Source organism: Colletotrichum costaricense (genome assembly GCF_030867565.1).
Source record: "Colletotrichum costaricense strain IMI 309622 chromosome Unknown Scaffold_33.1, whole genome shotgun sequence".
NCBI lineage: Eukaryota > Fungi > Ascomycota > Sordariomycetes > Glomerellales > Glomerellaceae > Colletotrichum > Colletotrichum costaricense.
In genome coordinates, this window is record NW_026848262.1 from 23193 (window position 1) to 49240 (window position 26048).

A 26048-nucleotide genomic window follows, 5' to 3' on the forward strand; every position below is an offset into this window, starting at 1 on the left:
TGTACGGAGTAGTATCTCTGACAGTGACAGAAGGAACTGGTGAACCCCGCGACCGGGAGAATGAGGGTCTAGTAAATCGCCAATGGCGGGAGGGATGAGGTCGGATAACGCGCAGCTAAGCAGGTCGCATCAGCAGGTGCGATGCGAGGTGATGGTGTGGGAAGCGGGCTGGAGCTTGGTCGATGCTAGAGCTGGGCTGGGATGGGCTGGTGCATGCGCAGAGAGAGTATCAGCAGAGCGAACAGAACGGAGTACGGATAGTAAGGCACTGGACCTACACCTTAGTGAGGTAGCGACTAGCAAGAGCGGCGGCAGGTGCAGAAGGCAGGTCAGTCGCAGATGTCCCGGCGCAACGCGACGTAAGGAAGATGGGAAAGCTGGGAATGAAATGGATTGGACTGGACTGGGACAAGGTCTCCAAGTTTTCTGGCTGGGGGTGTGAGTGAGTGAGAAGGAGAGGGGTGGGGGTGTGTAAACTGGAACGTGTAGAGGGTGTGGCGTGGAGGGGAAGGCTAAGGTACCGGGGGAGGAGAGAATTGAGAGTCTTGAGATTGGGATTTGGCACAGCTACCTACCTACTGCGTATGATGACGGTGACAGGGAGTGTACATGGACCAAGGCACCTACCTGCCTTACTCCGTCGACCAGTCTCAAATGGAAGTCACCAAAGAATCACCAAACCGAAGAACGCACAGAAGCTGCCGAGACCCAGAAGGAAGGAACGGCGGCGACAGACGGGCGGCGTTTTTCGGGTGTGGCGAGCAATGGAAGAACACACCACGCTTCACACTTTAATGGATTTTCCAGCGGGGAGACAGCGTGCGGCGGGAATTGGAAGGGTGGGGTGAAGATTGACATTGGAACGGGGGTGGGTTTAGTTCAAGAATACATACCTACTACTACGTATGTACAAGCCAAACGACTTGCGCGAGGAAGGCTCCGACGGGAATTTGGGAAGGCAGTGGAAAAGTGAAGGGAAGGAATGACTGGAGAAGGAAAAAAAAAAAAAAAGTCTTTTGCTTCCTTCCTCTGATGATTCCATCACAGCCAAGGAAGAAATTGACATGCAAGTGAGGTGGGTAAAAGAAAAACGGGACAGAATTGAAGGTGGCAGGGGTGTGCCCCAGTTCACGGTTACGAGAAGCCAGCCAAGAAATCCAAGACAGCTTCATCGATAAGTTGTAACTTGAACGTCGGCAAAGGGCGTGTAGTGTAAATGCGTTTCTGCATTTTGACATGTATTACACCTGCACTTGAACCCAAGCAGGTACTGAATCCAGCAAGAACCTGGAAAAGAGGCTTGACTTGACAATAGAGTACCGGTAGAGAAGTAAACACTATTCACTATTCAGACACATATACTTAGCAAGCGGCCTTGAAAGTTGAAGTTGCAGATTGTAGTCATCACACGCTTCTCTAAACGGGTTCTCCTCCGTACGGTAAGGTATGGATGCAGGCGCAGGCGTGCCGCGTGCTGCGTGCCGCTTGCTGCGTGGTGAGAAACGGGAAAACGGTTCATTCATCAGCATGACCACTTTCTCCGACCCCTGCTCGATAATACGCGGTAGTATGCAGCCTGCTCGAAAAAGAGGAGCACATCCAACTCTGGGCCTGCCCATCTGGGCGCGTGGGCACGGACGACGATGATGCCAGGGAGATATCGACAGGGATGCCATGCACCAATACCGGCACCAGCATCAGCACGAGCAGCAGCGCCAGTATCAGCGCCAGCGCCAGCACCAGCGCTAGCAATGGAGCAGAAACACAATGGAAGCTGGTTTACGTTGTCCTTCCCCCCTCTCCATGCCCTCGGGCTGGTAGCTAGTTTGACCGAGTTATTGCTTTGCGGCTTGTGAGTTGCGAGTTCCCATCGTCTCTGCCCGGACTAGTAGCCGCCATAGGCAGTCCACTTCGCTTGACGGCCGGTCCGTGTTCGAGGTAAGGTGTTCCATTCGTACTCCTCCGTAGCGGCGTAAACGCAGTCGGCAACATGGGAGACAAGAGTCCAGCTCAGCTGGGGTCTTATGGATCTGAGACGGGGGGTCGGGCAGGCAAGTAAAAAGAGAAGGGCAGGACATGGAACCAAACGGTCTAGAAGAGGCTGTACGCAGTAGATACTCTTCGCTGCCGCCAAAGCCACCTACAACAGAATACCTGGGAATATAGCAAACAGCCCAACGCCGCTTGACCCAGTCCAAGTCAAGGTACCTTAGGTACTCCGCCGACGTGTAAGCTACCTTACCCGATGGCTATTCTCAATCGCGGTCCCCGTAAATTCGTAATCTGTTGGAAAGAAGGCTACTAGACCAGGTACATGTTCCGATCCATGGATATTTCTCAGCGTCCATCATCCGCTTCTGCATCTTACCTCACTTAGCTGGCGCCTGCATCTGTCTGACCGGTCGAACTAAGGTAAGCAGTAATAGAGCGATTAAGTGAGCGCGCCTTGCCTGCATGATGGAGAATGCGCAGCAGCGCCGAGGAACGGGAAAGCCTGCCATGGTGCCTAAGGTGCATTTGTAGATTACCTACGGAGAACTAGATGATGATATGCGGGCATAGAAGGCAGATGGCTTATGTAACGCACTCTCCGAAGTACGTGCTTGCCTCGCTAGCAGCATGGGAATGTACGAAGTACCTACCCTTTGCGCTTTACGCGACCTGATCCACGACGAGAAAGTACCTCTTTCCGCGGTGCCTGCCTTATTACCAAGGGGGGGGCGTGAGTCTGTCATGGAATATCTGGAAACTACCTACGAGAACCCACCTACACAATCTCAGAATTCCTTACAGAGAGGCAACCTGCATTGAGAGCCTACCTATCTACAACGAATTCCCTTCATGCCGAGTCTGCGATACTTGCTACCAAAAGAACCTCCTTTGTTGTATGATCACGTTCCCTCGACCGTTCAACGCTTGACTGGACTATTTGTCGTCAACTGAGCATCGAAATGGTATCCGTCTGGTATCCGTCCAGAACGATACATCGTCGACTTTGCTCGGACTACCTCACGAAGCAATTTTCCATCTGTGTCCGTGACAGAAGCGCGCCCTGTTCCTCACACTCTACTCACACTAATCTGCCAGGCTACGTCCGTATGGAGGAGAGATCCGCTTCTCTGCCCATTTTCCACTGCCTATGATCAAGATCGCGCAAAGCCGTCGTCAATGCCAACGACACCAACCGAAGGCAAAGCACCAAACACTCGGTCAAAGTCTTGGAACCAGCCACGCCTCTTGACTGGACCAAACCTTCAGCACCTACCTGGAATGGTATTTCCTTGCTATCCAAGCCCTGTCGATAATCCAACACCTACCCCGTATGAGACGACGAGTTTTGTTCTAGGTGTTATCACATTGGCCTCGCCCTCTTGTCGCTTTGCCGCCAAAAGACATTTCGGAGGCTACGCTTCCTGCTCTCCACTCCATATGACTTTGAATATGGCAATGTGCAGTACTGTCTCTGAGTCTAGCTCCTCTGGATCTCTGGAGTTCCGCATGTACGCATCAAACCATGCAACTACAGCTTGGTCTAATCACCCTGGCGAGATGCTCACTGCACAAGAAGTCCAAAAGGGCTTCATCCGACACCAAGAGTCTTGGTTAACGCCCACCGAGGCCCGCTCGGAGCATCACGCCTGGATACAGAAGAGTACCATGGAATAGCGACCTGGCATTCAAGCAGGCATTCACGCCCGACCACCCTGCCTCATTCGAAAATCTTTCTGTTCAAATGCTGCTTGATACTTGATATCTCTCAGTGGGTGACCCGTCTAGACCCCCCTTAGCCCGTCCCAGGCATCGACAGGGGTTCCTCACGGAGGGCTGCCCCCTGCCCCAGTCTCGCGACACTGCGACTGACTGCATTAGAAAAGAAAGCGGGCAGGATTGCTGCGGCGAAGTGGCTCCCCGGCTTGCGTAGATGAGGTGCGGGAGCGATCACTACCCATCGTTGAGCCCCAGAAGAGGCCTGGCGGTAGCCCATGCCGGCCACACTTGCCCACCATCTCACTACCACAACCACGCCCACCACGGCCATCACCCGAACCTCACATCCATGATCCCACGCTTTCACACTATGTATACTCAGCAATTAGAGTGGGGCATAGAGGAGTCATCAGCTCAGTATGCCATCTGGCATCAACGTCCATGATCAAGAAGTCGGACGAAGTCTAGTCATTCAGGTTCGAGCAAAGTAGCAATCACTGCTTCAAACGAGCTGGGCGAATCGTTTGCTGCTTCAGAGGAGTTTACAGCAGAAACAGCCCGCTCTATCCGCACTCTCTCCGGCTAGTCCGGCTTAGAAGGTGACTCGATCAGCGTCCTTCCGAACAACCTTGGGTCAGCTCCTCTCTTCGTCCTTCGGCGTCTCCTGGCCGCTTTAAGGCCCCAAAGCATAGGCTCAGACTTGATACTCTGATTCGACTCAGCTTCATTTCCGCCAATTCGAGAAGAGTGAAGCACTATCACTGGCAAATATGTCGTTTCCTGGTCCTCGGCAAGGTCTCCAAAAGCAGCATTCGTTCGCTCCTCGTCGAACGTCTATGAACATCGGCCAAGCGTCGGTCCACGGCGTGTGATGCGGCCCAAGTTAGCAGTAGCTGGCTTCGGTAGGCAAACTTCGAAACAGTGCAGAAGGCGGCTGGGCGGCCCTTCACTAACAGTATGGAGGATTCTCGGTCAACAAGACAGTCTCATTTGCCACCAGAAGAGCAGTCTGCTGTCACCTCAGTATTATACGCTTAATCACGCACGGAGAAAGGGGGCATCCCTACAAAGTAGTTACGAAACAACAGGGCGCATAGTTATTCTGTGTCTTCCTGACGCATCATATGCAGATAGCCCAACTTGGAATGTAGCACTATGCCATGTATCTGTTTCCCTCCGCCATACCTACGAGGAGTTGCAACTTGCAAGACTTCAGTTTGACAACTCTGGATCCTCGTCCCAAAGACTGCAAGAAACATTAAAGCGGCGATTCCTACCAACCATCCTTAGCTCCACGGAGCTACTTCGAGGATCCCGTTACTTCTATGTTGGCCCCGCTGGTCGAAAGCAGCAGTTTTCAGCATCACCAAGCTATTCTCGAAGCAGCAACAATTTGCCGAGGGAACCATGGGGTCAATTGTCCTTGACGCGAAACCTTGCCTGGGATGTATACGGCGCGCAACACACAGGCGTCTAACGATGCCTTGTCGACTTGCTGGTCAACCCAAAAGGAGTCTATCAACTTTTGGCTCAAAGGTTGTGTAATATGAAGAGAAATCGAAACCAGAAGTAGCCGGCCGCTGTAACGAATCCTCCAACTATGGCAGCCAAGTCTCGAGGCAAGGTAGTGCCATTCCGCTGCATCTCGATATCCGGTATCCGTATTCCGTACGGAACACACGCCAGACGGCCAGTCGAGTGAGGTCGACCGTCGGGCACAAAGTGGTTCAAGAGTAGAGGCGGGAAAATTCCCGACACTGACTCGCTCAATGGACAAGTCCCGTCGCCGCCCTCTTTTCTCGCACAGACACCGTTCTTGTCGCCATTAATCTGTTCAGCCAATCGCTCCAGTCTGCGTGCCATTCTGACTTACCATCGACTAGGACCCCAGCAATGGCGCACACGCTATCGACGTCGACCCCTGTCCACAATACGGTTGAAGGCGGGCGAAACGGATGGGATCAAGGATGGTCTCCGCCAAGGTGCTCCTGCTAGCCGAACGTCGTGCCTTTCACGGGGCGTCTGACTTCTGCAAAACGACGGCCTCGTCTCCGAGCATTCTTACACGAGCAAAGATGACATGCGGCCCTGGTCTCGACTCGTGTCTCTTGTCTCTTGATCGCCACGGACGAAAAGAGGTACTAATTTAGACTCAAACCTCACTCTGCATATTGATACCTTACGAGGGGCGTAAAAGGGTCATTACGGATCTGTAGATGAGGAACTCAAGGCCCTAGCAGAAAGAATAATTGCGATGCTGCAGCAGCTACTTCGGCGTACGAATCATAACTCAACGGCAATGTTACAACACGACGCCTTCGTCAAAGCAGGCGCCGGACTTGAGGAGGCCATCGTTGCGTCGTCGCACACGGCTCTGACACAGATGAGGTCAGCCCGCAGCTCCTATTATCCTCCATTACCCGCGGCTTCCTCTCGTCTAGAGCTTCCTGGTAAAATGCTGCATGCCAGCCGCTAGCAATCATTTCGATAACATGAGCAATAATGGACCCGTTTATCACATCACGCGCCACATTTAGAGGCGCGACCGGTGCCGCCTAAGTTGGCTAGACAAGAGACATTTCGTCATCATCTCGACACTGGGGAAGCATTGCGGACGAAATAACTGCCAAATGTGTTCGTCGAGCTGAAGCGTCCTGTCTATCTAGCAAGGAGTCCGAACCAAATCTGGGCCAACAAAAACAGCACAGTCAGGACGGTGTACCCATCACATGGCCAGTCTCCAACAAAATCGTCGCAAGTTGGGGGATGTGAGATGCTACCGTCGGCGATTAGCTGACCGAAAAGGTTAGGTAGGACAAGGGCGATGCAAGACACTGCAGCCAAGTCAAGCAAGCAGGCTGTGCTGATTTGCTCGAGCTTGACTGGGGTTTCCATTCATACAGGAAATGCGATTTTGCACACTTCCCCTCCTCCGGGGTTCTCTCGTCCAAATCATTGGGCTCTACTACCTGTCATTCTGTCTCGAAGAGAGCAGATAGGTTTCAGCTCACAGGCGACAATTATGCAGACCAGAAAGCAGCGAGTACCAGCTATAGGGCCGCGTACGGATAGGTGAGCATAGTGTCACGGATCTGCCTATGGAAAGTCACATATGTAATGCGATTGCCGACGGTCCGAATCGCAATGGCCATTACGGAGGAGTTACGCGGATCCGAGACCTTGGAGATGATATGCTCGGACAGCCGTTGTGCAAGAAGACAGGACGGCAGAGCAGAAGCACATCTTGCGTTGGCCACAAAAGCCTCTGGACTTGCATCGTCCCTCATCAGGCGACAGCGGAGCATGCGACTGGCAGCTCAAAGATGCTTTGGAGTGCTGCATGGGTCTCCATCGCTGACGGGCATCACGGACGTTCACACATCGACAAACGTCGTCACTCATTGGCTCCTGGCCTGTGGCCCTAGCCTGGTCTATATATCAGTATGCGCCACAGCTGAAACTCGATACCAACTGGCAACCCGTCATCGTAAAGGCGGCGATGGAAATGGACTTTTACAACCGAGAAGAGAGCGGTCAAGGAAAGCAACGACGCCATAGCTATCGAGACCGCAAAATGGCACTTGCGCGGAGACGGTGCTTCACTAGCTTCGTCTCGGCCTGTGCCCAACGACAAACTTCGAAAGCAAGACGCAAAAAAGAGCGTTTTTCTTAGTGGTGAAGAAGCTTCCACTTACTCGTGTCTCTGCAGCGGCCTTGATCGAGTCTCGACGTCGACAAGCAAGAATTGTCGACGAGTGGATGCGTTTCAGCCGAGGTGGCTCAAAGCTGGGATGTGTGCATATCGAAATCGAGAACGAGGAAGGATTCCGCCGAGACGACTTCCGCTTGGCGGAGATGCCTCGGACATAATGGAAGCAAAAGACCGGTCAACCACAGAGGTCTCGCGTGGCTTCGGTCAGATTTCCCCGCTTGTTTCGCGAGTGATCATGATGGCCAGGCTCTTGCTTGTCGTTACCTCGCGTCAGGGTGTCGCGCCTCTACAACGCGTCCTCCTCGGCAGCGGCTGAGAGTGCAGATAAGGAGCGGAGGGACCACGGTAAGATATGCTGACACTACTGCGGAACAGATGACTCAACAACTGGACAGTGCCCCGGCAGCACAACAAAGCTGGACAAATCAAAAGATCAAGAGTGATAGGATCAGACATGCTTGTTCGGGAGGAGGAGACAGACTGTACGTGGGAATCTTCTGCCTCGGAGAAAGGTGGTGTGAAGAATCGAGCTTAGCTATACAATACAGCTACTGCACAGTAACAAGTATGGCCCTGTGCCCTCCAACAAGGAATGAGCAGGCATGGGGCAAGGCATGGGCGGCAGCGATTGCGAAGATGGAGGGGAGAGCCATCGACGAAAGGATGGCCTACTGTGTAGAAACGCCTTGGCTGTTGGTTCACCCCGAATCCCCGTATGCGATTGGATCAACAGGTCACGTTCATGACCGACGCACAAGCCAAGAAAGAAATCATGGGTTCAAAAAAGACCCCACACTCATGATGGATGGACATCTGTTTCCTTTCGCATAGCATGAGCAGGGCACGGCCTTGTGGGCAGTTAACCAGGGGTTGATGGTGATGGAGGGGACGACCGGCGTGGTGGTGTACAGCAGACACCAGAGGTGCTGCTCCCTTTCCGTCCTTTTGGGATGACTTGATGCAAGCTAGGAAGCAGCAGTGCCTGCAATACTGCTGCAAGAGTAGAAGGCGATGAAAGGGTTTAGAGAAACGAAACAACGGACGAAGAGGGTTGTGGCTATGGGTGGGCGAGTTTCCACACCTCCAACCAATTTATTCTCCCCGAACGAGCCGTGCCAGTCCAAATGCACGGCAACAACCGAGAGGTTGTTATCGTGGTCCACAACAAGCTGCCGGTAGTGGATATGGATGGGTGGATGGGTGATTGATGGTGCAGAGAAGCTGCTGCCTCTGCTGGTGCCTCTGCTGCATCAGCCTCGGCAGGATAACCTCTTCCAACGATGTATGAGGACACAATACAGGGAGACACGGGCCCGTGGAGGCAGAGGATATTGCCAGGGGAGGTGCGGGTAGGTGATGGCAGTCACACATCTTGAGCTGTCCTGAGCTATCCTGAGCTGCCCTTGGCTTTCTTCTTTCCCAGCCTCAACAGCGGCTCATGGCCCTTGCGTCTGGGCCTCGTCTCGGGAACGGATAGCCATGTTCGTACTCTGGATGGGTGGTGTTGAGTACATGCCTACTGTCAGCTGTGATGGGTGGCTGTCAAAGAGAGAATGCCGGCACAGCGGCACCCAATGGTCTGGGGTAGAAGACAAGTGGGAGGGCTGAAGCAGAAGAGGCCGGCGAGGGGTGCTAGGTACATAGGTAGGTGCTTTCGCCAACGTTGAGGCTTGCCGCTTATCATGCTGGGGTGGACGCCAATCGCTGCCCATTGCTATCCGTATAAGCTATTTCCTTGTATGGGGTAGGTAGTGTGTTGTCTCGGTAGCATTAGTATGTGTCTGTGAGCTCATGTTGAGCCAGTGGTGAATGTGATGGTGCTGTTCATTTCTACATCGAGGTTATCCTCTATTGCTTCCTGACGGGAATTAACAACACCAGTAAGTCAAGCCCACACAATAGATGATTATAGGGCCAAGTGACAAGCGAGCCTCGATCCGCCTATGAACTACATGCTATCGGTCTGAAGAGAATGTTGAGAAGCCATGATGATGACGGTAGATTTTGGTCCTTCTTGCTGTTGATGGCTGAACAAGGCATGCCTTGACTGAGATTGGCACCGGCCGGGGAAGGTGACTGGGGGCCGTTGCTAACGGGACGGGAGACTGGATGGACGGGGGCGGGAACGACTTACACGGCGAGGGGAGTAGGTACTCTGTACTCCCTGACTGCGTACGGAGACCGGGGCAGTGACACTACAAGTTGCAAAACCTACCTAAGGTATCCGTAGTTACACCTTACAAGGTCTGGCAGGTGGACATGGCCCGCTGTGTTTCCTTTTTGCAGTGCGGGAACTACCCTTTGGACCCTGGCTACCCGCTCGTGCAGCAGCAGCAGCGAACGCTCATCTATTCCCCCATTCCATCTTTCAGGTTCTCCCCTCCATCCCCTCTACTACAATATACTGTACCCATCCAGTGCCATCCCCTCTTCCCCCATCGAAACCCAGCTGCCAGTTCCAGTTGAAGAAGGGGGGGGGGGGCGGCCCTTTGTTCCCCCAGTTTGCGGCGTGCCTGACCATTCGCAGTTCTCACACCCCCTGAACCTCTTCTTCTTCTTCAGCCTCCTCCCATCACGCTCCCAAGCTCCCCACCTTCACCTAGGTACCTCCCCTCCCCTCCCCTTCCCGTCTTCGACCTGCCCTGCCCTGCCCTGCCTTGCCTTGCCTTGCCTGCCCACCCCCTTCCCCTTCCATGTTCCCTCCAACTGCAGAAGAGCATCTACATAGCTATGGAGATGATCTCGCCCATCACCTTTTCCTTTGTGGGAACCCATTCAGGCATGGTCGATTCCGATCTCCATCGCTTCCTGTTCGCAGACAACAGCCAGCAGCCAGTAACCAGCAGCCAATATACATCTGCGGGTGTCTAGCCGCTGTGGAGACACGGCCACCACCCTTCCCTTCACCACCACACCACCTCTTACACCACCATGAACCATCACACCCCCAGCTTAACATACTTACATATGTAAGTCATAATAGCTATGCCTCTGCCCCTCTCTTTGGCCAACCCCCGTTTAATTGTTCATGGGCAACGGTTCACATCTCCTCATGTACGCTTAGATTGGCGGCCTGCCATGCCCTCTCCAAGTTCCCTGGTGGAGGGACGGGATATATGCATGCCTTCATCGTTTGGTGGTTTGCTTTCTTTTTTTTCCCTTTTCCTTCATCTGGGTAGTCTCTGATTCATGCTCTAGCAGGCCTACCGAGGGGACAAGAGGGGCAATCAAGACGATGTCACCCTTTCTTCCAATACGTCCAAAACACACCGTCATCCATTCACGTCTGTGTCTCTCTTACCCTTCCAAGAGCTCCCATCTACCTTTTGCTACAACCATCAGACGCCGAAAGGGCCCTTAATGTTTCCTTCTTCATACGTCGCCTACCTCGTCTTACGGGCGGCCATGCGTAACGTAACCTAACCCTCGCCGGCGTCCGTGGTTTGTTTGATCGATCATCGCGGGACCCTCCAACCGGGTCCCGTCGCCGACTGGTGTGCCATTTTGCCAGCCAGTGGCCGGCTTCTTGGGACAGACAGCCTCGGCGGCGTTCATCAACTCTCACAGATACACGGTAACCGTACCAGTCGGAAGGACAATTCGCGGTGCAATCGACACAGCGGTACCATCGGCACTTGAACATCACGTCGCTTCTCTCGGTTGCCATGGCCAGTGTAACTAACTACCTACCTACCTATCTGCGCAATACCTTACACTGCCTTCCGGTCGACGGAATACCACCAGGACCAGGACCGACAGCGATGGACCTTGCTAGACGTTGTGTCCAGACACGCGAGAACCGCCATTGGCCCCCGTACGCTTCACCTTGGCCACTCCGTGGCGCAACATGTTTCTTTCAACGATTCCCGGTGGAGACGATTAACACATTTGTAAAACAGGTTTGGCCCAGCCCGTGACAGTCGCTTTTTTAGCTCCCGCCTCCGCACAGATGTGTGCGTGTGTGTGTCGTCGTGGATTTATGCCCCGTTCCTATTCTGTCTCGCCTTCCTCAGCTTACGGTATTTTACGACTCTTGCTCATAGCTTATTCAGACGACGAGCCGAACCTAGGGAGGTTGTTTGCTCTTGCTTTCATGCGCCTGACTCGTACACGCAATACGCTGCGAATGCGACGGGGCGTGGCCCTTGGTGTGGCTCTCGAGCCCCCTTGGACGTCAACCTCAATGTCTGCTGATGCCCAGCAACTTGATGCTGGAAGCACCAAGGCACTGCAGAAGAATAAGCTGCTTCGGCCAAGGTTTTTCAGGGTCCCACAAAGCCCACGTTTTCGAACTCTTTACCATCTGCGATGCACTGCGATGCAGGAAGAAGCCCCGAGTACCACAATCCCGGTCTCCCGGCCGAAACGATGTTTCTCTATTGTCATGACTTGGGAAAACTCTCATGGCCGAGCCGCTACAGACTCGATAAGCCCAGATTGGGTTTCTTCCTCAATTGGCCTGGCTCCGACAATTCTTCCTTTTGGACCGATGGAAGATGGAAGAACAATGGGCAGAGAGGTGAACGGCCCAGCCTTCTGCAGCCGACGTCTCATCTCTGGTTCCTGCTGGTCAAGCAAAACCGTTTTCTCACTCACATCCTGGTGCGTTCCCGCGCCTGGCCAAGAGTTCTCGGACGCCTGCAGAAGCCAGCCTGGCCCTTGCCATGCCATGCCGCCCCCATCCCCTCCCCTTCCTTTCATGATTCTCCCCCGTAAGATCGAGGGAAGGGGACTACGGTTTCCAGCAGGATGCAACGCTGACATGAGGGCCGTTCCCGCCGTGGCCTCGCGAGCGATGCGTGCGTGCGTGCAAGTGTGCGTGCGCTCTCCCCTCCCCCTTGGCCGCCTGGGCCACGGAACCGGGGCGGCCGATCCAAGCAGGGCAACCTGACCTGACATGGCGTGGCAAAAGCGGCCAGAGGCCGGTTAGAGTCCCCGTAACCGTAGCCCTTTTCTTCATTCTTTCGTGGTTCCTTCCTGTAGATCATATCATGGGCGAAGTAAGGTAAGCCCATTTGATGATTGATAACCAAACGCGGAATATCAGTAAGCAAAAGCTTTTACAATCCCGGTCTTCGCGCCGCTCTGATCCCTCGATTAATCGGTTTTCTGTTACGGATTTTATTCCCGGCGGCACACATACACACACCCCTCCCACGAGTTGGATTCTTTTTTCGAGGAGAAGGGAAAACGTCAAGTTTGAGGCGGCACACACTCTCCGAGCACATACACACACACACACAAACATCCACATACTTACAACCACACACACACGAAAGACCAAGCACAAGGGGGCGTGTCTACGAAACAGGTTGGTTTGTTTCCCGATTGATGGGACGAAGGAATCCCATTCATCGCTTCCTTCGTCGTTCTTATTTTTGGATATTGTAGCTTCTTATTCTTCTTTTCCCCCTCCTCTCCTCTGTGTAACCAGCGAGAAAGTGTCAAAGTTACACAAGCTTTAATTTTTTTTTGCTTTTATTTTTTTCTCCCTCTTCCCGCCGTGGCGCCCGCCGTGACGGAACTGGGGGCGCGCAACGTAAAGAGACAGAGACTCGGGAACGACGCCGTGCGACCATGCTCGTCGGGGAAGACAAGAGACGACGCCGACGACGACAGAGGATCACACGGGGGAGTCGGGTAGCTTAGGACCCAGCGGGATTGCTTGCTTATCTAGGTAGTCGGCGGCTGAATCTTAACTCTACGCGCTTCTCGTGGGCATCTCCAAGTACAGCGATGCTTGAGTACGAGAGATTCGGCTCGGCGGCTTATCGTATCTCTTTTTCACAATACCCATCCGTCGGTCGACAGAAGGGAGAACGCGGCGCGCCATGGTGAGCCACCATGACAAGCCATTGAATAATCGAAGAGTGCCCGTATACGAGATTCCCTTGGTGACTTGACTCTCCTCGGGCCAGCCTCATCCGAGTCCCGCGTCGACTAGCACAAAGATTTTGCTTCCCGATGAGGCTGTCGGCGAGGACTAGACAGCCCTCCTTAAATTAATGGTGACAACACGGGTTGGCAAGCCTGTCGCGTCCAGCTGCTGTCGAGAGGTGCGGACCACGATATTGATCTTGGGGTGCACGGCATGATGCGTCGTTCGGAACCGAAAGTCTGCGGTACGTACCTACCTTTGGTACACCAGAACTGAGGTGTCACGTCTGCCCGGTGAGGTGGTGACGGGAGGTGATGCAATGACGCTGATGGTTTCATTATCGATAAGAGATAGGAAGAACGGACGTTCTCGATAAGGAACCGTTCAAGCGCCACAGGCTTCCTGATTCGTTTGTCAGCCGCCCCACGGTGACCGCGCCTCACCTCACTTCAATTTTCATCATCAAAGAGTGCCCAGCCCAGTGTGAAGGGGCGGCGAACCAAATAAATCCAAAGAAAATTCATCGCCATCGTCGCTAACTCATTTTTTCGACAAAAAGGCGACTGAGAAATCGAAAAGTCAGAAAAAATGACGAGTCTTAAGCGTTCGTTCGAGACGGACCCTTTCGCCGCCAATATCTCGAGCAAGGTCTACGTCCGTTCGACGAGAAAGGGCAAGGTTCAGAAGATTGTGAGGGAGGTTTACCTGCGTCAAGATATCCCCTGCTCGTCAAAGCTGTGCCGGGTCTGTCTGCAGACGGCGCCCAGAGATGCAGCCAACAATGGTGAGTTTACCCCATTTTCGATTTACCGCACGAACATGACAACTAAACAATGCCTCCCAGTTCAACCCTTCGTTCTCTCTGACAAGCCGGCGGGGACAAAGGCGTTCCCCCAGGGGCACTACATCGTCCCCGACACCAACGCGTTGCTGAACGCCATGGACCTCTTTGAGCAGAGCTCGGCTTTCTACGACGTTGTCATTCTGCAGACGGTGCTCGAGGAGCTGCGCAACCGCTCGCTACCCCTGTACAACCGCCTCGTCGGCCTCACAAAGAGCGAGGACAAGCGCTTCTACGTCTTCTTCAACGACTTCCGCCTCGAGACGTACGTCAACCGGGAGTCCAATGAGACGGTCAATGACCGCAACGACCGCGCCGTGCGCAAGGCGGTGAAGTGGTACGCCGACCACCTGGCGCAGACAAAGGCCAAGACGGTGCCCGCCGTCGTGATGCTGAGCGACGACCAGGACTGCCTGAGGAAGGCCAAGACCGAAGGTGTCGCGGCCATGTCACTCTCCGAGTACGTCGGCGGTCTCGAGGATGGCGAGAGGTTGCTGGACATGATTGCCGAGTCGCGGAACTCGAGCTTTTCCAAGAAGCCCGCCGGCCCGATCTACCCGGAATACTTCACCATGTCGAAGCTGATGACCGGCGTCAAGGCCGGTCTTCTTCACCAGGGCATCTTCAATGTCTCGCCGTACAACTACCTGGAGGGTTCCATTCACGTACCCGCATTCCCCAAGCCTCTCATCGTCCTCGGCAGAGAGAACATCAACCGGGCCGTAAGCGGCGATGTAGTCGTGGTTGAGGTTCTGCCAAAGGACCAGTGGAAGGAGCCGTCGACCAAGATCATCGAGGAAGAGGCGGTCACGCGCGACGAGAACGCCGACGGGGAGGAAGCGCAGGACTTTGTCTCGGAAAAGGAGCGCAAGGCACTGCAGGAGGAGGTGAAGAAGACGCATAAGAACAGCACCGAAGGCCGGCCGCAACCGACGGCAAAGGTCGTCGGCGTCATCAAGCGTAACTGGCGGCAGTATGTCGGACATATTGACCCTTCGTCTGCGAGCAAGAGCGGCGGCCAGGGCCGCAAGTCGGACAATGTTTTCCTCATCCCCATGGACAAGCGCATTCCCAAGATCAAGCTGCGCTCGAGACAGGTTTCCGAGCTTCTCGGCAAGCGCTTGTTGGTCACGATTGACGCCTGGGACCGCGATTCCCGGCACCCCGTGGGCCACTTTGTGCGTTCGCTTGGTGAGCTCGAGACCAAGGCCGCGGAGACGGAGGCCCTCCTGCTGGAGTACGACGTGCAATACCGTCCCTTCCCCAAGACGGTGCTCGACTGTCTGCCAAAGGAGGGCCACGACTGGAGAGTACCACAGAGCCTGGAAGATCCCGGCTGGAGGGACAGAGAGGATCTCCGCAAGCTCCTCATCTGCAGTATCGACCCCATCGGCTGCCAGGATATCGACGACGCTCTCCACGCAAGGCCTCTCCCCAACGGAAACTTTGAGGTTGGCGTCCACATCGCCGACGTCTCCCACTTTGTCAAGCCCGCCAATGCCATGGACACGGAGGCTAGCTTGCGAGGCACCACCGTGTACCTAGTCGACAAGAGAATCGACATGTTGCCGATGCTTCTCGGTACCGACCTGTGCTCGCTGAAGCCCTACGTCGAGCGTTACGCCTTCTCCTGTATCTGGGAGATGAATGCCAACGCAGACGTCGTCGGCGCCCGCTTCACCAAATCCGTCATCCAGTCAAAGGAGGCATTCAGCTACGAGGCGGCCCAGCTGCGCGTCGACGACGCCTCGCAGCAGGACGACCTCACCAACAGCATCCGAACGCTCATGATGCTGTCCAAGAAGCTGAAGCAGAAGCGCATGGACGCCGGCGCCCTCAGCCTGTCCTCCCCCGAGGTCAAGGTGCAGATGGAGTCGGAGACGTCGGATCCCATCGACGTCAAGACGAAGCAGCACCTCGACACAATGTCCCTCGTCGAGGAGTTCATGCTTCTCGCCAACGTCAGCGTCGCCGCCAAAATCTACGAGGCGTTTCCCCAGACCGCCATCCTCCGCCGCCACGGCGCCCCGCCAAAGACAAACTTTGACGAGCTCTCGAACCAGCTGCGCGTCAAAAAGGGCCTCGAGCTCCGCGTCGACTCGAGCAAGGCGCTCGCCGACTCCCTCGACACCTGCGTCGACCCCGTCGACCCCTTCTTCAACACCCTAGTCCGCATCATGGCCACCCGCTGCATGATGTCCGCCGAGTACTTTTGCTCGGGCACCCAGGCCTACCCGGAATTCCGCCACTACGGTCTCGCCTCGGAAATCTACACGCACTTCACCTCCCCCATCCGCCGGTACGCCGACCTCGTCGCCCACCGCCAGCTCGCCGCCGCCATCGGCTACGAGGCCATCCACCCGGCCGTCCGCAGCCGCGGCCGCCTCGAGGCCGTCTGCAAGAACATCAACGTCCGCCACCGCAACGCCCAGCTCGCCGGCCGCGCCAGCATCGCCTACTACGTCGGCCAGGCCCTCAAGGGCCGCGTCGCCGAGGAGGAGGCCTTTGTCATGAAGATCTTCAGCAACGGTTTCGTCGTGTTGGTCCCGCGGTTCGGTATCGAGGGCCTGATTCGGCTGCGGGACCTCGCGGAGCCCGAGCCCGAGAGCACCTTTGACGCGGAGAATTATGTGCTTACCACGAGCGGGAGCAAGGAGCTGCGGGTGGAGCTGTTCCAAAAGGTCAAGGTCAAGGTTACGGATGAGAAGGATGAGATGACGGGTAAGAGAGGTGTCAAGATGGAGCTTGTTGCCGTTTGAGGGGGGGCGCTGTGATGTGGGAATGAAAATACGGAATTCTTGCGTGTTTTGAGATGTTGAAGTAGAAAGATGGCCAAAATTTAGCCAACCTAAAAGTTCAGAAACGAACGCGTTTACCTATGCCTACTCACGGTTTGCAAAATCTGTTATGTGAAATGGGAATAGAACGTGTCTTTACGCAGTTCCCATGCTTCGATCCTATGTTTACAAGGAAGCAGCACCCTTCAATATCACAAGTTTTGGAGCCCAGCATGACACCGCACCAAGATAGTATCAGACGTGACCTATCTAGAGTATCGTACACAGACTGTAGGGACGCATATCATTCATCATCAAACCCATCCCGCGTCCATCTTCGCCTCAACCTCGTATACTAGACATCCGGTCACAGATATGAACACACCAAACCCGAACCCTCGAAAGACGAATAGCATGCTCAGCGAGCCTGACGGACAGGCCTATGAACCTGGTCCCACAAAGAACACTTCCGGAGCAAAGACCTAAGATCTCCCTGTGTCTCCGGATCGACAGGCAACTTGGACACGAGGTCCCGTCCGTAATCGAAGTCGAGCCACGGCTGATGGGCTTTGCGGTCGTGAATCATGCGCATCACAAACTCCTGCGTCCACACCGAGGGCGCCCAGACCAGCTCCTCTAGGCCCTGGCCCATAGCTTCCTTGACAAACTCGATCCACGGCTTCCTCGACCGGATCGCGGGCTTGTTCCTCCTGCGCACGACCATGAGTGTCACGCGCTGCTGCAAGCTCATGTGCGGCAGGTCTGGGCAGTCGTCGAGGACGTGAAGCTTCGTGTTATGGATCGGACATCCCATGATGGTGCCGTTGTCGTCGGGAAAGACGCAGTCGCCGAGCCAATGTCCGGCGTGGCCGCAGTTGGAGCAGGTGTTGTTAGGGTCAAAGCGATCACCGTACAGGAATTGCGAGGTAGTAATTTGGTTCTGGGTCTGCTCCTCGCTTGTCATCTTCACTTTGCCATGAAAGGGCGGCTTGTGGCGGCGGATGTCGGTGTCGTGGTAGACCTTGTTTCGCTTCTGACCAGCGCTGCTCAGGTGTTGGGCAGCTTTTGAATTCGCTGCGGGAGCCACGGGAGCGTTAGGCGGCGCCGATCTCGCTTCGTCTTGGGAGTTTCTGTCGTGTGGCCTTTGCTGTGTATGGTGGGCACGATTGGCGTTGTATCTACTACTGGAGGTGCCTCGGAATGATTTCGTAGAGGAACCTTGGTGATACCCCCCCCTCTGGATACCCGACTGGGAAGCAACGGATCGCTGTGTATCTCTATGGGTGTCGTTACGATGGTCACGGCCAAAGGAGCCTACGTGATCGGAGCGGTTTTCGTTCCAACCAGCCCGGTCGATGGAGCTGCTTCGATGTCTGGAGGGAGGCCTGACGAGTTGCTCGTCACGATCAGGGTGCATGCCGTGCTGATACTCGAGCTTCTGAGGATCAGAGTAGGACCCTGACTTGAAGTCGTTGAGGTTGGGTCGCACAGGCGAGTATGGCGCGCCTTGACATTCTCGATCAGAAGACCTCTCTAACATCGACAGCTTTTCCTTCAGCTTCTGAATCTCCACACTGCGCTCTTGGTCGTTCATTTGGATTGATTCGCTCCCAGACGTGTTGTATTCCGTTACCAGGCTCTGTGACGGTCTAATGTCGTGAGATTGCATCGGTATGGTGCCATGTGGAACATTATTCGGCTTGGGTCTATTGACCGGGTTGCTGTCTCTTTCCTCCTCGGTTCGGGATCGTCGACCGTCATCAAACCCGTAGTTCAAAGCGTTAGAGCTTGAACTGGAAGGTCTGGATCTCTTCATTTGGAGAGATTGTTCGACGTGGTCGTGGCAGGGACAACACTGTGAAGGTAGGCCGCTGCGATCGGTATGACACGCAAAGCGTGTCAGACAAGAGAGCTTCTGGCGCGCACGTAGGCGGAGACCTTTCGATCTTTTTGTGTGTAGCGCTTTGAAAACCTCGACCAGTGTGCTGTTGATGTGCGAATGGAAAAAAACGTGATGTTTTGAGGTGAAGGGAGTGAAGTGCAGGATAGGGGCGTTTGCAGGTAGGAGGAAAATGGGGACGACCTCACCGACCTCTGGCATCCACGCGTCACGTGGGTACGTACTCAGAGTGAATTACAATAAGGCAAGGTCCACTATGTAGGTAGGTCCCGAGCATGATTCACCTCCTTCGGGAAGGGGCGTTTGATAGAGAAGGCAGCCCAGGCAATGCAGAAGTCACCTACCTACTTATCTGACCGCATCTGCCCAGGTCATGAACATGGTCTCAACAACTGCCTACGACGTGATCTCGCGTGCGAGCGAATGAGATCAAATTTCTTATCACTTCCGAACGTAGCTCTACCATGCGTGATTCAGGTTAGGGAGTAGGTGGGACTATGCCGCTACATCGACCTACCATGGATTGATCTGAACACAATATACTAGATTCTTGATATGAATAAAACAGCCTTTACGAAAAATTGGTATTCCAATTCACCGAAGTCAGTAGAATTATCAGGGATATGAAGTAACCTGAAGTTCCGTACAAGACGAGGGCGCCTTTGGTAAACAGATCTGCCATGTACATAGTTGACATAGTAAAGCGAGCGTTTCATGAAATAACGGCCATAGAACACTTTGTTTTCTCTTATAAGGGACATAACTAAACGAAGAAGTTCTATCTTTCTGAGTTCCCACACGAATAGTCTGGGAAGTAGTACTAGATTTAAATAGAGCTTTATTAGTCTTGACAGCCTCGTTCTATTACCTTCACTACCATTATCACTACCACGACTGGCATTATAATCAATGTCAGTCAGTAGTCCTTCGAGTATATTCGTTATATAATATCTATGAAATAGCGACAAAGAAAGAGAAAGTTATAATACACACTGTAAGGTAGTGAGCGGATTATTTTATCATCCACTTGTCCGAACCTGCCTTCTCCTGGGCGAGTGTCCCACACCACTCAGTGAATGCATTGCCAAAGGGGGAGCATGTGCCTCGGGCGTCCCTTCCTGCAATATTCAGCCTTTACCTTCACCACCTTCTTCTTCCCCACAACCCACCCAAACCAACTTCCAAATTACAAAACCATCAAAGTCAATCTCCTTACCAGGTTTGCCCTTCCAAAGTGCACCTTCTTTCGGCTGGTTTACTGACGTTTCCTTCATCCGTGGAGTGACTCAAGATGGAAGGTAACGGCGTCACTGCCGCGGAGGCGTCCTCTCAACCACCGGCCAAGCGAGTCAAACTGTCGTCACCCGCTTCCGACAACACCAAGCCTGTCTTCGGACGCCTCGGAGTCATCTTGAACACTGAAGACGCTGGAGACATCACCGTCAATATCAGCAACACCAGACGCCTTGGCAAGCCCGTGATAGACCATCTCTCAGAAGAAACTTTCGCTTTTCATGGATCTCGCCAGCAGGCCCATGCTATGCTCGACAGAATTCTGGATCACAGCGAGAATACGATCATCATGGGCATTGTGAGCCTTCAACCAGATACCAGCGAGGCGACACCGCAATCAAAGGCGCCGGCGACTGTCCAGGCTGTGGATGTGACAGGTGCGGCATCTGAGAACTCGACAGTACCGAGGCGGAAGACACCTATGAAGCAGAGGCAGGCTACGTCTATTGCCATGGAGAAAACAGCACCTGCCGGTGAGAGGCCGTTGGCACCTACGGCCACACACCAGTCTCGGCAGACATCCAATGTCGCCGACAACCCCAAGCCATTCGCGCCGCAGAATTCATCGCTTGTTCTTTCTCAGGGTCATCTGGAGACTGCGTACAGAGTCTGGACGACATGCGGACGGCGGACCACAAAGTTACAGACCCTGCTAAAGAAATTCCCTGAAAATGACCGCCCAAATCCCTCGGTGGAGTGCATGGTACTTCAGAAGTTAGCTGGAAAGACGCCAGACATGATGGTTGGCGAACTTGAAGACATTGTACATTCTTATATGCTTACAGTCTTCAAGCACAACTTGCGGAGGAGAGTTCCCCGGTTAGGAAAAGACTGGATGCATTTCCGGATCCTGAGGCGACTGTGGTTTTACCCTGGTAAGTGATCCGATTATCCTGTCAGCCCATCTATCAGCGAAGTCAGTGCTTGCTGACAATCAGATTGCTGGGATCTTTTAGATGTAGGTGAAGACGTCGACTTCCCGTGGGCCGAGATGGCTCCCAATTCTTCCGCCGGCTGCCCTAGCTCAGCTTACGCGACATTCAAAGAGCACAATGGAGTTGGGATCGAGTCGAAGTTCTCAATCTTCGACTAAGACGGGGAGAGACTAGTATTGAAATAGCTATGTTGTTCAGCAAGTCAACCACCAAGCGCAAATTTCTCAACCGCTGAGCTGTGATTCGGCATCGCATCATGGCCGTTTGTGGATCGCCATCTGATTGCACACAACCAAATATCGTTGGGCGGATGGAAAGCAGGAGGTCACTCGGGATGACAGAATCGTCTATAATCCTATAAGGACCAAATCAAATGAAAGCAAGGGACATTCCGGATGAAAGTGTATGTGCAGATTTGAATGAGGACAACGGGCTGAATCGTCATTCTTTACTTTTTATTTTTCCTTTGGACCGCCCCAAAAACGCCATGTGAAACAAAATGAGGAATCTAACAGCCAGCCAGGCTCTTCATGAGGGAGTTAAAACCCAAGAAATGGGACCACAACATCTCCTCCACTTTCTCTTTTGATATCATGTACTCCCCTCTCCTCCTCTCACTACGTTCTCTCCATTACTATACTGCACCACCCCTTATTGCTCCATCGCCTCGTCCTCATCGCCAGCAGAAGCAAGACCACTAAACAGGTCACCGAGGTCAAACTCCTTGGCCCACTCCGTGACAATAGTCTTCTGATCCGCGGCAGCAACGTCGTCAGCCACGGGAGCAGCAGGCGCGGCGCCCTTGGCATCGCTCTGGACAGCGAGGACAGGCGCCTCAACCCAGCCCTGGATGCGGCCGTCGCGCCAGTCCGTGACGACGGTCATGGCGGCGGCGTTGATGTTGGGGATACCGCCGCGTCCCAGACGGCCGCGCTTCCGCGCGACCTGCACCAGGAAATCGGTCGTGATGTCGCCGTCGGCGCGGCTGGGCAGCAGCGTCGGCAGGTCGTAGGCGTCGGTCAGCTTCTGCAGCAGGTCGGGGGAGGCGGCGAGGCGGCGGAGGAGGAGGGTGACGGCCGGGATGGGGTCCTCGATGTTCTTGGGCGGGACGGCGTTGAGGAGGACGAGGTGGGCGTGGGCGTCTGTCGCGTTCTTGAGGGAGACGAGGCCGGACGTGGAGGCGTTCTTGGCGGAGGGGAAGACGATACCGGGGGAGTCGAGGAGGGTGAGCTTGCTGTCGATCTTGACGGCGCGGATGCTCGTGGTGACGCCGGCCTCTGCGCCGGCGGGGCAGGCCTTTGAGGCGCCGCGGCCGCCGGAGAGACGGCCGAGGAGGGCGTTGATGACGGAGGACTTGCCGACGTTGGGGTAGCCGATGACGCCGACGGAGACGGCGCGCTTGAGCTGCTTGCTGGCGGCGTAGGACTTGAGGGCGCGGAAGAGGTCGGACGACGTCTTTTGGACGGTGAGCTCCTTGTGGTTAAAGGTATGGGCGTTGGGCGCCGGGTTGGAGGCGCGCAGGGGCAGGGTCGGGAAGGAGCGGCGGAGGTGGATGAGCCAGTCCTTGAGGACCTTGGGGGGCACGAGATCGATCTTGTTGACGACGAGGATGAGGCGCTTGCCGCCGCTGGCGGCGGCCATGACGCTGCGCTCGACGTCGCGGGAGCGGGTTGATTCCGGGTCGCGGGCGTCGAGGACGTAGAGGATGACGTCGGCCTGCTCGACGACGTTCTTGAAGACCTTGTCAAAGGCCTTGCGGGAGGTGGCGTTGCCGACGGGGATCTCGGCGGGCGCGTCAGAGTCGTCGCCCGAGTCGTCGTCCGAGTCCATCTCGTCGTCATCGTCGTCGCGCAACTCCTTTTCGTACGTCTCGGCGGCGGCCCTCGCGCTGCGCAGGAGAGCGGCCATGGGGTTCGAGTCGTCGCCGTCGTCCTCCTCATCGTCGTCCTCGACCATCATGTCGTCGTCGGCCACGTCGACCTGCTGGCCGGTCGCGCCGGCGACGGTGGCGCCCGTCTTGGCGGCCTTTGCCATTTCGCGACGCTTCTGGTTCTCCTCCTGCTTGCGCAGCTTGTTCTCCTCAATCTCCTCGAGGATCTTCTCCTTGTAGGGGAACAGGTTCGGGATACCCGGGTCCTTCTTGAGCTTGGTGCGCCATTCCGGGTTCTGCTTGGCCTTCTTTCTGTCTTTCCTCTGCTTCGCCGCCGACTTCTTCTCGATCTTGTGGCGGAGGCGAACCGTCGTCCTCTTGGACTTTGGCTCTGCGAGGATGCTGTTAGTCAAAAAGGGTATAACATAAAAGATATTGACAATAATTCAGGAGATACTCTCACATACTCTTGGGTTTGTTAATTGAGCCAGCCATCGTGATATCTGACCAAAGCGACTTTTGGCAAGATTTTTGTTGTATGGGGGTGAGCTTTGGTTGGTGCTTTGCTACCCTCGACCGCCGCAAAACTTTCCTGGCGCTTCGGCCAGTCCTTGCAGTGCAACTTTCAAAAATTTAGTGGGAGGTCGGGTTCTGCCAGCCCACACCGCTTCTGCTATCGCTATCGCGCCCCACCAAGATATCCTCACCGCCTGACGCTAATCCCAATGAAGGAGCCCCGCCATGGGTAACTTTGCCCCGCGACAGCTGACATAAGAAAGAAAAAGCCGATGGGTAAAAAAAAAAGGCGTGCTGGAACCGGTGGATCACAGACGCTCAGTGCTGCCGCGATGGCACTGCCGCAGCGTCAGAGGGGCCCCTTCCGGTGGACAGAAATGCCCGTCTCGGTGTTTTTGGCCGCTGGAAAGATGCCGCAGCTCAAATAGCGGGCTGGTCAAAGGCGGATTACCAAGGTTGTCGTTGCCGACTCGGAACTTCAACGATCCTTTCAGAGTCATACCTCACTCAACTTCAACTCGTAATCTCAACTAGACTCTTGAATACAATAACTTTCTCTTCACTATTAATCTTAGACCACATTAAAAGACCATAACCATAGATCGAACACATAAAACGTTCATCTCTTCAGGTATACATTCACAACTCATTTCAGAGGGATAACCGCTTACCCTGTCTACCAGACTTAACCATGTCGTACACGGCCCCTCCACAACGCTTCACCTTTGATGGCTTCCTCTTCGACATGGACGGCACCATCATCGACTCAACAGAGGCCGTCGTGAAGCACTGGCACACGTAAGGAAACCAACAAACTCCACCGGTTCATCAGCATCATCATCACCAATCATCCCTTGCATGAGGGGTTACCCTCTCTCTCTCATCTCATCTCTCAAAAACCCCACTAACACCGGCCTTCTCTTCTCCCTTGCAGCGTCGGCAACGAAATAGGAGTCGCGCCCGAAGTCATCCTCGAGACCTCGCACGGCCGTCGTAGCATCGACATCTTGAAGATTCTGGCCCCTGAAAAAGCAAATTGGGAGTGTGAGTACCTTACCTCTACACACCCAAAAAAAAATCTCAGATCTCTGTTTTGTCTGATCTCGCGTGTTTGGTACCTGTTCCTGATTCCGATTTCCCCCCTTGCCTTGCTTCACCTACCTAAACACGACTCACCGGCGCGCCGTCTGTCAGGTTTCCCCAACTTTTTTTCATGCATGCTCACCTACATGACGCAAGGGGGGGATGAGACGGTGATGAACTCAGGGGTTCGCGAAGGAAAGGCTAACAGGAGATGAACAGACACGCGTGAGATGGAAGGCCGCCTCCCGAAACTCTACGGGGGAGACGCCGTCGAGATCCCTGGGGCAAGGGCACTCCTCGACGCCCTCATCGCGAAGTCGGCTCCCTGGGCCATCGTCACCTCGGGGACTGAACCCCTTGTGGGCGGGTGGCTCGACGCGCTCAAGCTGCCGCAGCCTCAACACCTCGTCACCGCCGAGTCCGTCGAGAACGGTAAGCCGGACCCGACCTGCTACCGCATTGGCCGCGCGAAGCTGGGCCTGGGAGACGCTTCCAAGCAGGTGCTCGTCCTCGAGGATAGCCCCGCCGGCATCAGGGCCGGTAAGGAGGCTGGGTGTAAGGTGCTGGGCCTCGTCACGAGCCACACCGTTGAGCAGGTCGTGGACGCGGAACCCGATTGGATCGTCAGAGACCTCGATTCTGTCAAGGTCGTGGAGAGTCGCGACGGTGTCGTCACGCTGGAGTTTACCGACGCCCTCGTTTCGAAGCCTTAGTGTAGTTGTCTACGACTGACTGACTACTCTGGCGTGAGGAATGGAGGCTCTGCTAATGAATCGATAGAGCAAGAATAGACTTGGCCTGTACAGACTTTAGTATGACAACATCGTACGCTTTTTACCGTTCCCTTGGCCCTTGGAGCCAAATAAGTCCTCGGAGCTCCATACAAGGGAGTAGAGGAGACAGAGGATGAACGGCAAAACCTATCAACCGGCCAGTGCGCGAGAAAGGGCAAATACAAACTAATCTTCTTTCCCCGCCGTTGTCTCGTCAAGGGAGCACTTGTTGGATTCAGATGCGAGATAGTTCTCGAAATGGAGTCCTCTTTCCCCCAAGCCTGAAGATCCCTAATAAGCTGTGTCGCGTGAGATCCGTGATGTTTATTTTGATCCGGGGCAGCAGCTCCAGTGCAACAACAAAACAAACATCATCATCCCTCTACCTTCACCGAAGGGGGGCGTGTGCCGAACCGAGTAGAGGTACCCCGAAGGACCCAAGACAATGTCTTTAGCCTTGGAGACAAAGTCCCCCCGTATGCCGTGTACTCGACATGTGCAACCCCAGGATCCAAGAATATCCTCCTTCAGCCGAGTCAGGCGAGTCCCTGACTTCAACTCGTCTGGCTGCCGCTGCATTGATTTCGCCTACAAACGCGGGAGTATTGAAGGGCCTTTCACAAAGTAGCTTGCGTCGACGATGATCCAGCTCAAGGTACAGGAAAAATCAAGCACACATTTGCAACACATCATCGTCTCGCCTCGTCATTGTCCCGGGTTCCTCGGGGCCCTACCCCCCAACTACGGGTGATTGCTGCGATC

General features: G+C 54.6%; 9 protein-coding genes across 9 annotated transcripts; 6 read left to right on the forward strand and 3 right to left on the reverse strand.

Moving 5' to 3' along the window:
- Positions 1–185: 185 nt before the first annotated feature.
- Positions 186–537, reverse strand: CCOS01_16710 (uncharacterized protein; the record flags this gene model as incomplete). Its single annotated transcript, XM_060464846.1, has 2 exons — positions 186–232; positions 270–537. Coding segments are annotated over 2 exons (315 nt in total), but the record flags the coding sequence as incomplete, so codon positions are not given.
- Positions 538–3270: 2733 nt separating this feature from the next.
- Positions 3271–3666, forward strand: CCOS01_16711 (uncharacterized protein; the record flags this gene model as incomplete). The annotated part of the gene is made up of 1 exon (XM_060464847.1): positions 3271–3666. One exon carries the CDS (start codon positions 3271–3273, stop codon positions 3664–3666), a length of 396 nt encoding a protein of 131 aa, XP_060304514.1.
- Positions 3667–7283: 3617 nt separating this feature from the next.
- On the forward strand, positions 7284–7736 carry CCOS01_16712 (uncharacterized protein; the record flags this gene model as incomplete). The annotated part of the gene is made up of 1 exon (XM_060464848.1): positions 7284–7736. A coding segment is annotated over one exon (453 nt), but the record flags the coding sequence as incomplete, so codon positions are not given.
- Positions 7737–11728: 3992 nt separating this feature from the next.
- On the forward strand, positions 11729–12429 carry CCOS01_16713 (uncharacterized protein; the record flags this gene model as incomplete). Its single annotated transcript, XM_060464849.1, has 2 exons — positions 11729–12022; positions 12202–12429. 2 exons carry the CDS (start codon positions 11729–11731, stop codon positions 12427–12429), a joined length of 522 nt encoding a protein of 173 aa, XP_060304516.1.
- A 1457-nt stretch (positions 12430–13886) lies between these two features.
- CCOS01_16714 (RNB domain-containing protein) lies at positions 13887–16898 on the forward strand (the record flags this gene model as incomplete). Its single annotated transcript, XM_060464850.1, has 2 exons — positions 13887–14082; positions 14143–16898. The coding sequence occupies 2 exons, from the start codon at positions 13887–13889 to the stop codon at positions 16896–16898; spliced, it is 2952 nt and encodes a 983-aa protein (XP_060304517.1).
- Positions 16899–17334: 436 nt separating this feature from the next.
- CCOS01_16715 (uncharacterized protein) lies at positions 17335–18732 on the reverse strand (the record flags this gene model as incomplete). Its single annotated transcript, XM_060464851.1, has 1 exon — positions 17335–18732. One exon carries the CDS (start codon positions 18730–18732, stop codon positions 17335–17337), a length of 1398 nt encoding a protein of 465 aa, XP_060304518.1.
- A 1375-nt stretch (positions 18733–20107) lies between these two features.
- Positions 20108–21202, forward strand: CCOS01_16716 (uncharacterized protein; the record flags this gene model as incomplete). The annotated part of the gene is made up of 2 exons (XM_060464852.1): positions 20108–20984; positions 21066–21202. The coding sequence occupies 2 exons, from the start codon at positions 20108–20110 to the stop codon at positions 21200–21202; spliced, it is 1014 nt and encodes a 337-aa protein (XP_060304519.1).
- A 493-nt stretch (positions 21203–21695) lies between these two features.
- On the reverse strand, positions 21696–23409 carry CCOS01_16717 (uncharacterized protein; the record flags this gene model as incomplete). The annotated part of the gene is made up of 2 exons (XM_060464853.1): positions 21696–23305; positions 23382–23409. The coding sequence occupies 2 exons, from the start codon at positions 23407–23409 to the stop codon at positions 21696–21698; spliced, it is 1638 nt and encodes a 545-aa protein (XP_060304520.1).
- A 712-nt stretch (positions 23410–24121) lies between these two features.
- Positions 24122–25226, forward strand: CCOS01_16718 (haloacid dehalogenase-like hydrolase; the record flags this gene model as incomplete). The annotated part of the gene is made up of 3 exons (XM_060464854.1): positions 24122–24228; positions 24365–24474; positions 24733–25226. The coding sequence occupies 3 exons, from the start codon at positions 24122–24124 to the stop codon at positions 25224–25226; spliced, it is 711 nt and encodes a 236-aa protein (XP_060304521.1).
- Between the last annotated feature and the right edge of the window lie 822 nt (positions 25227–26048).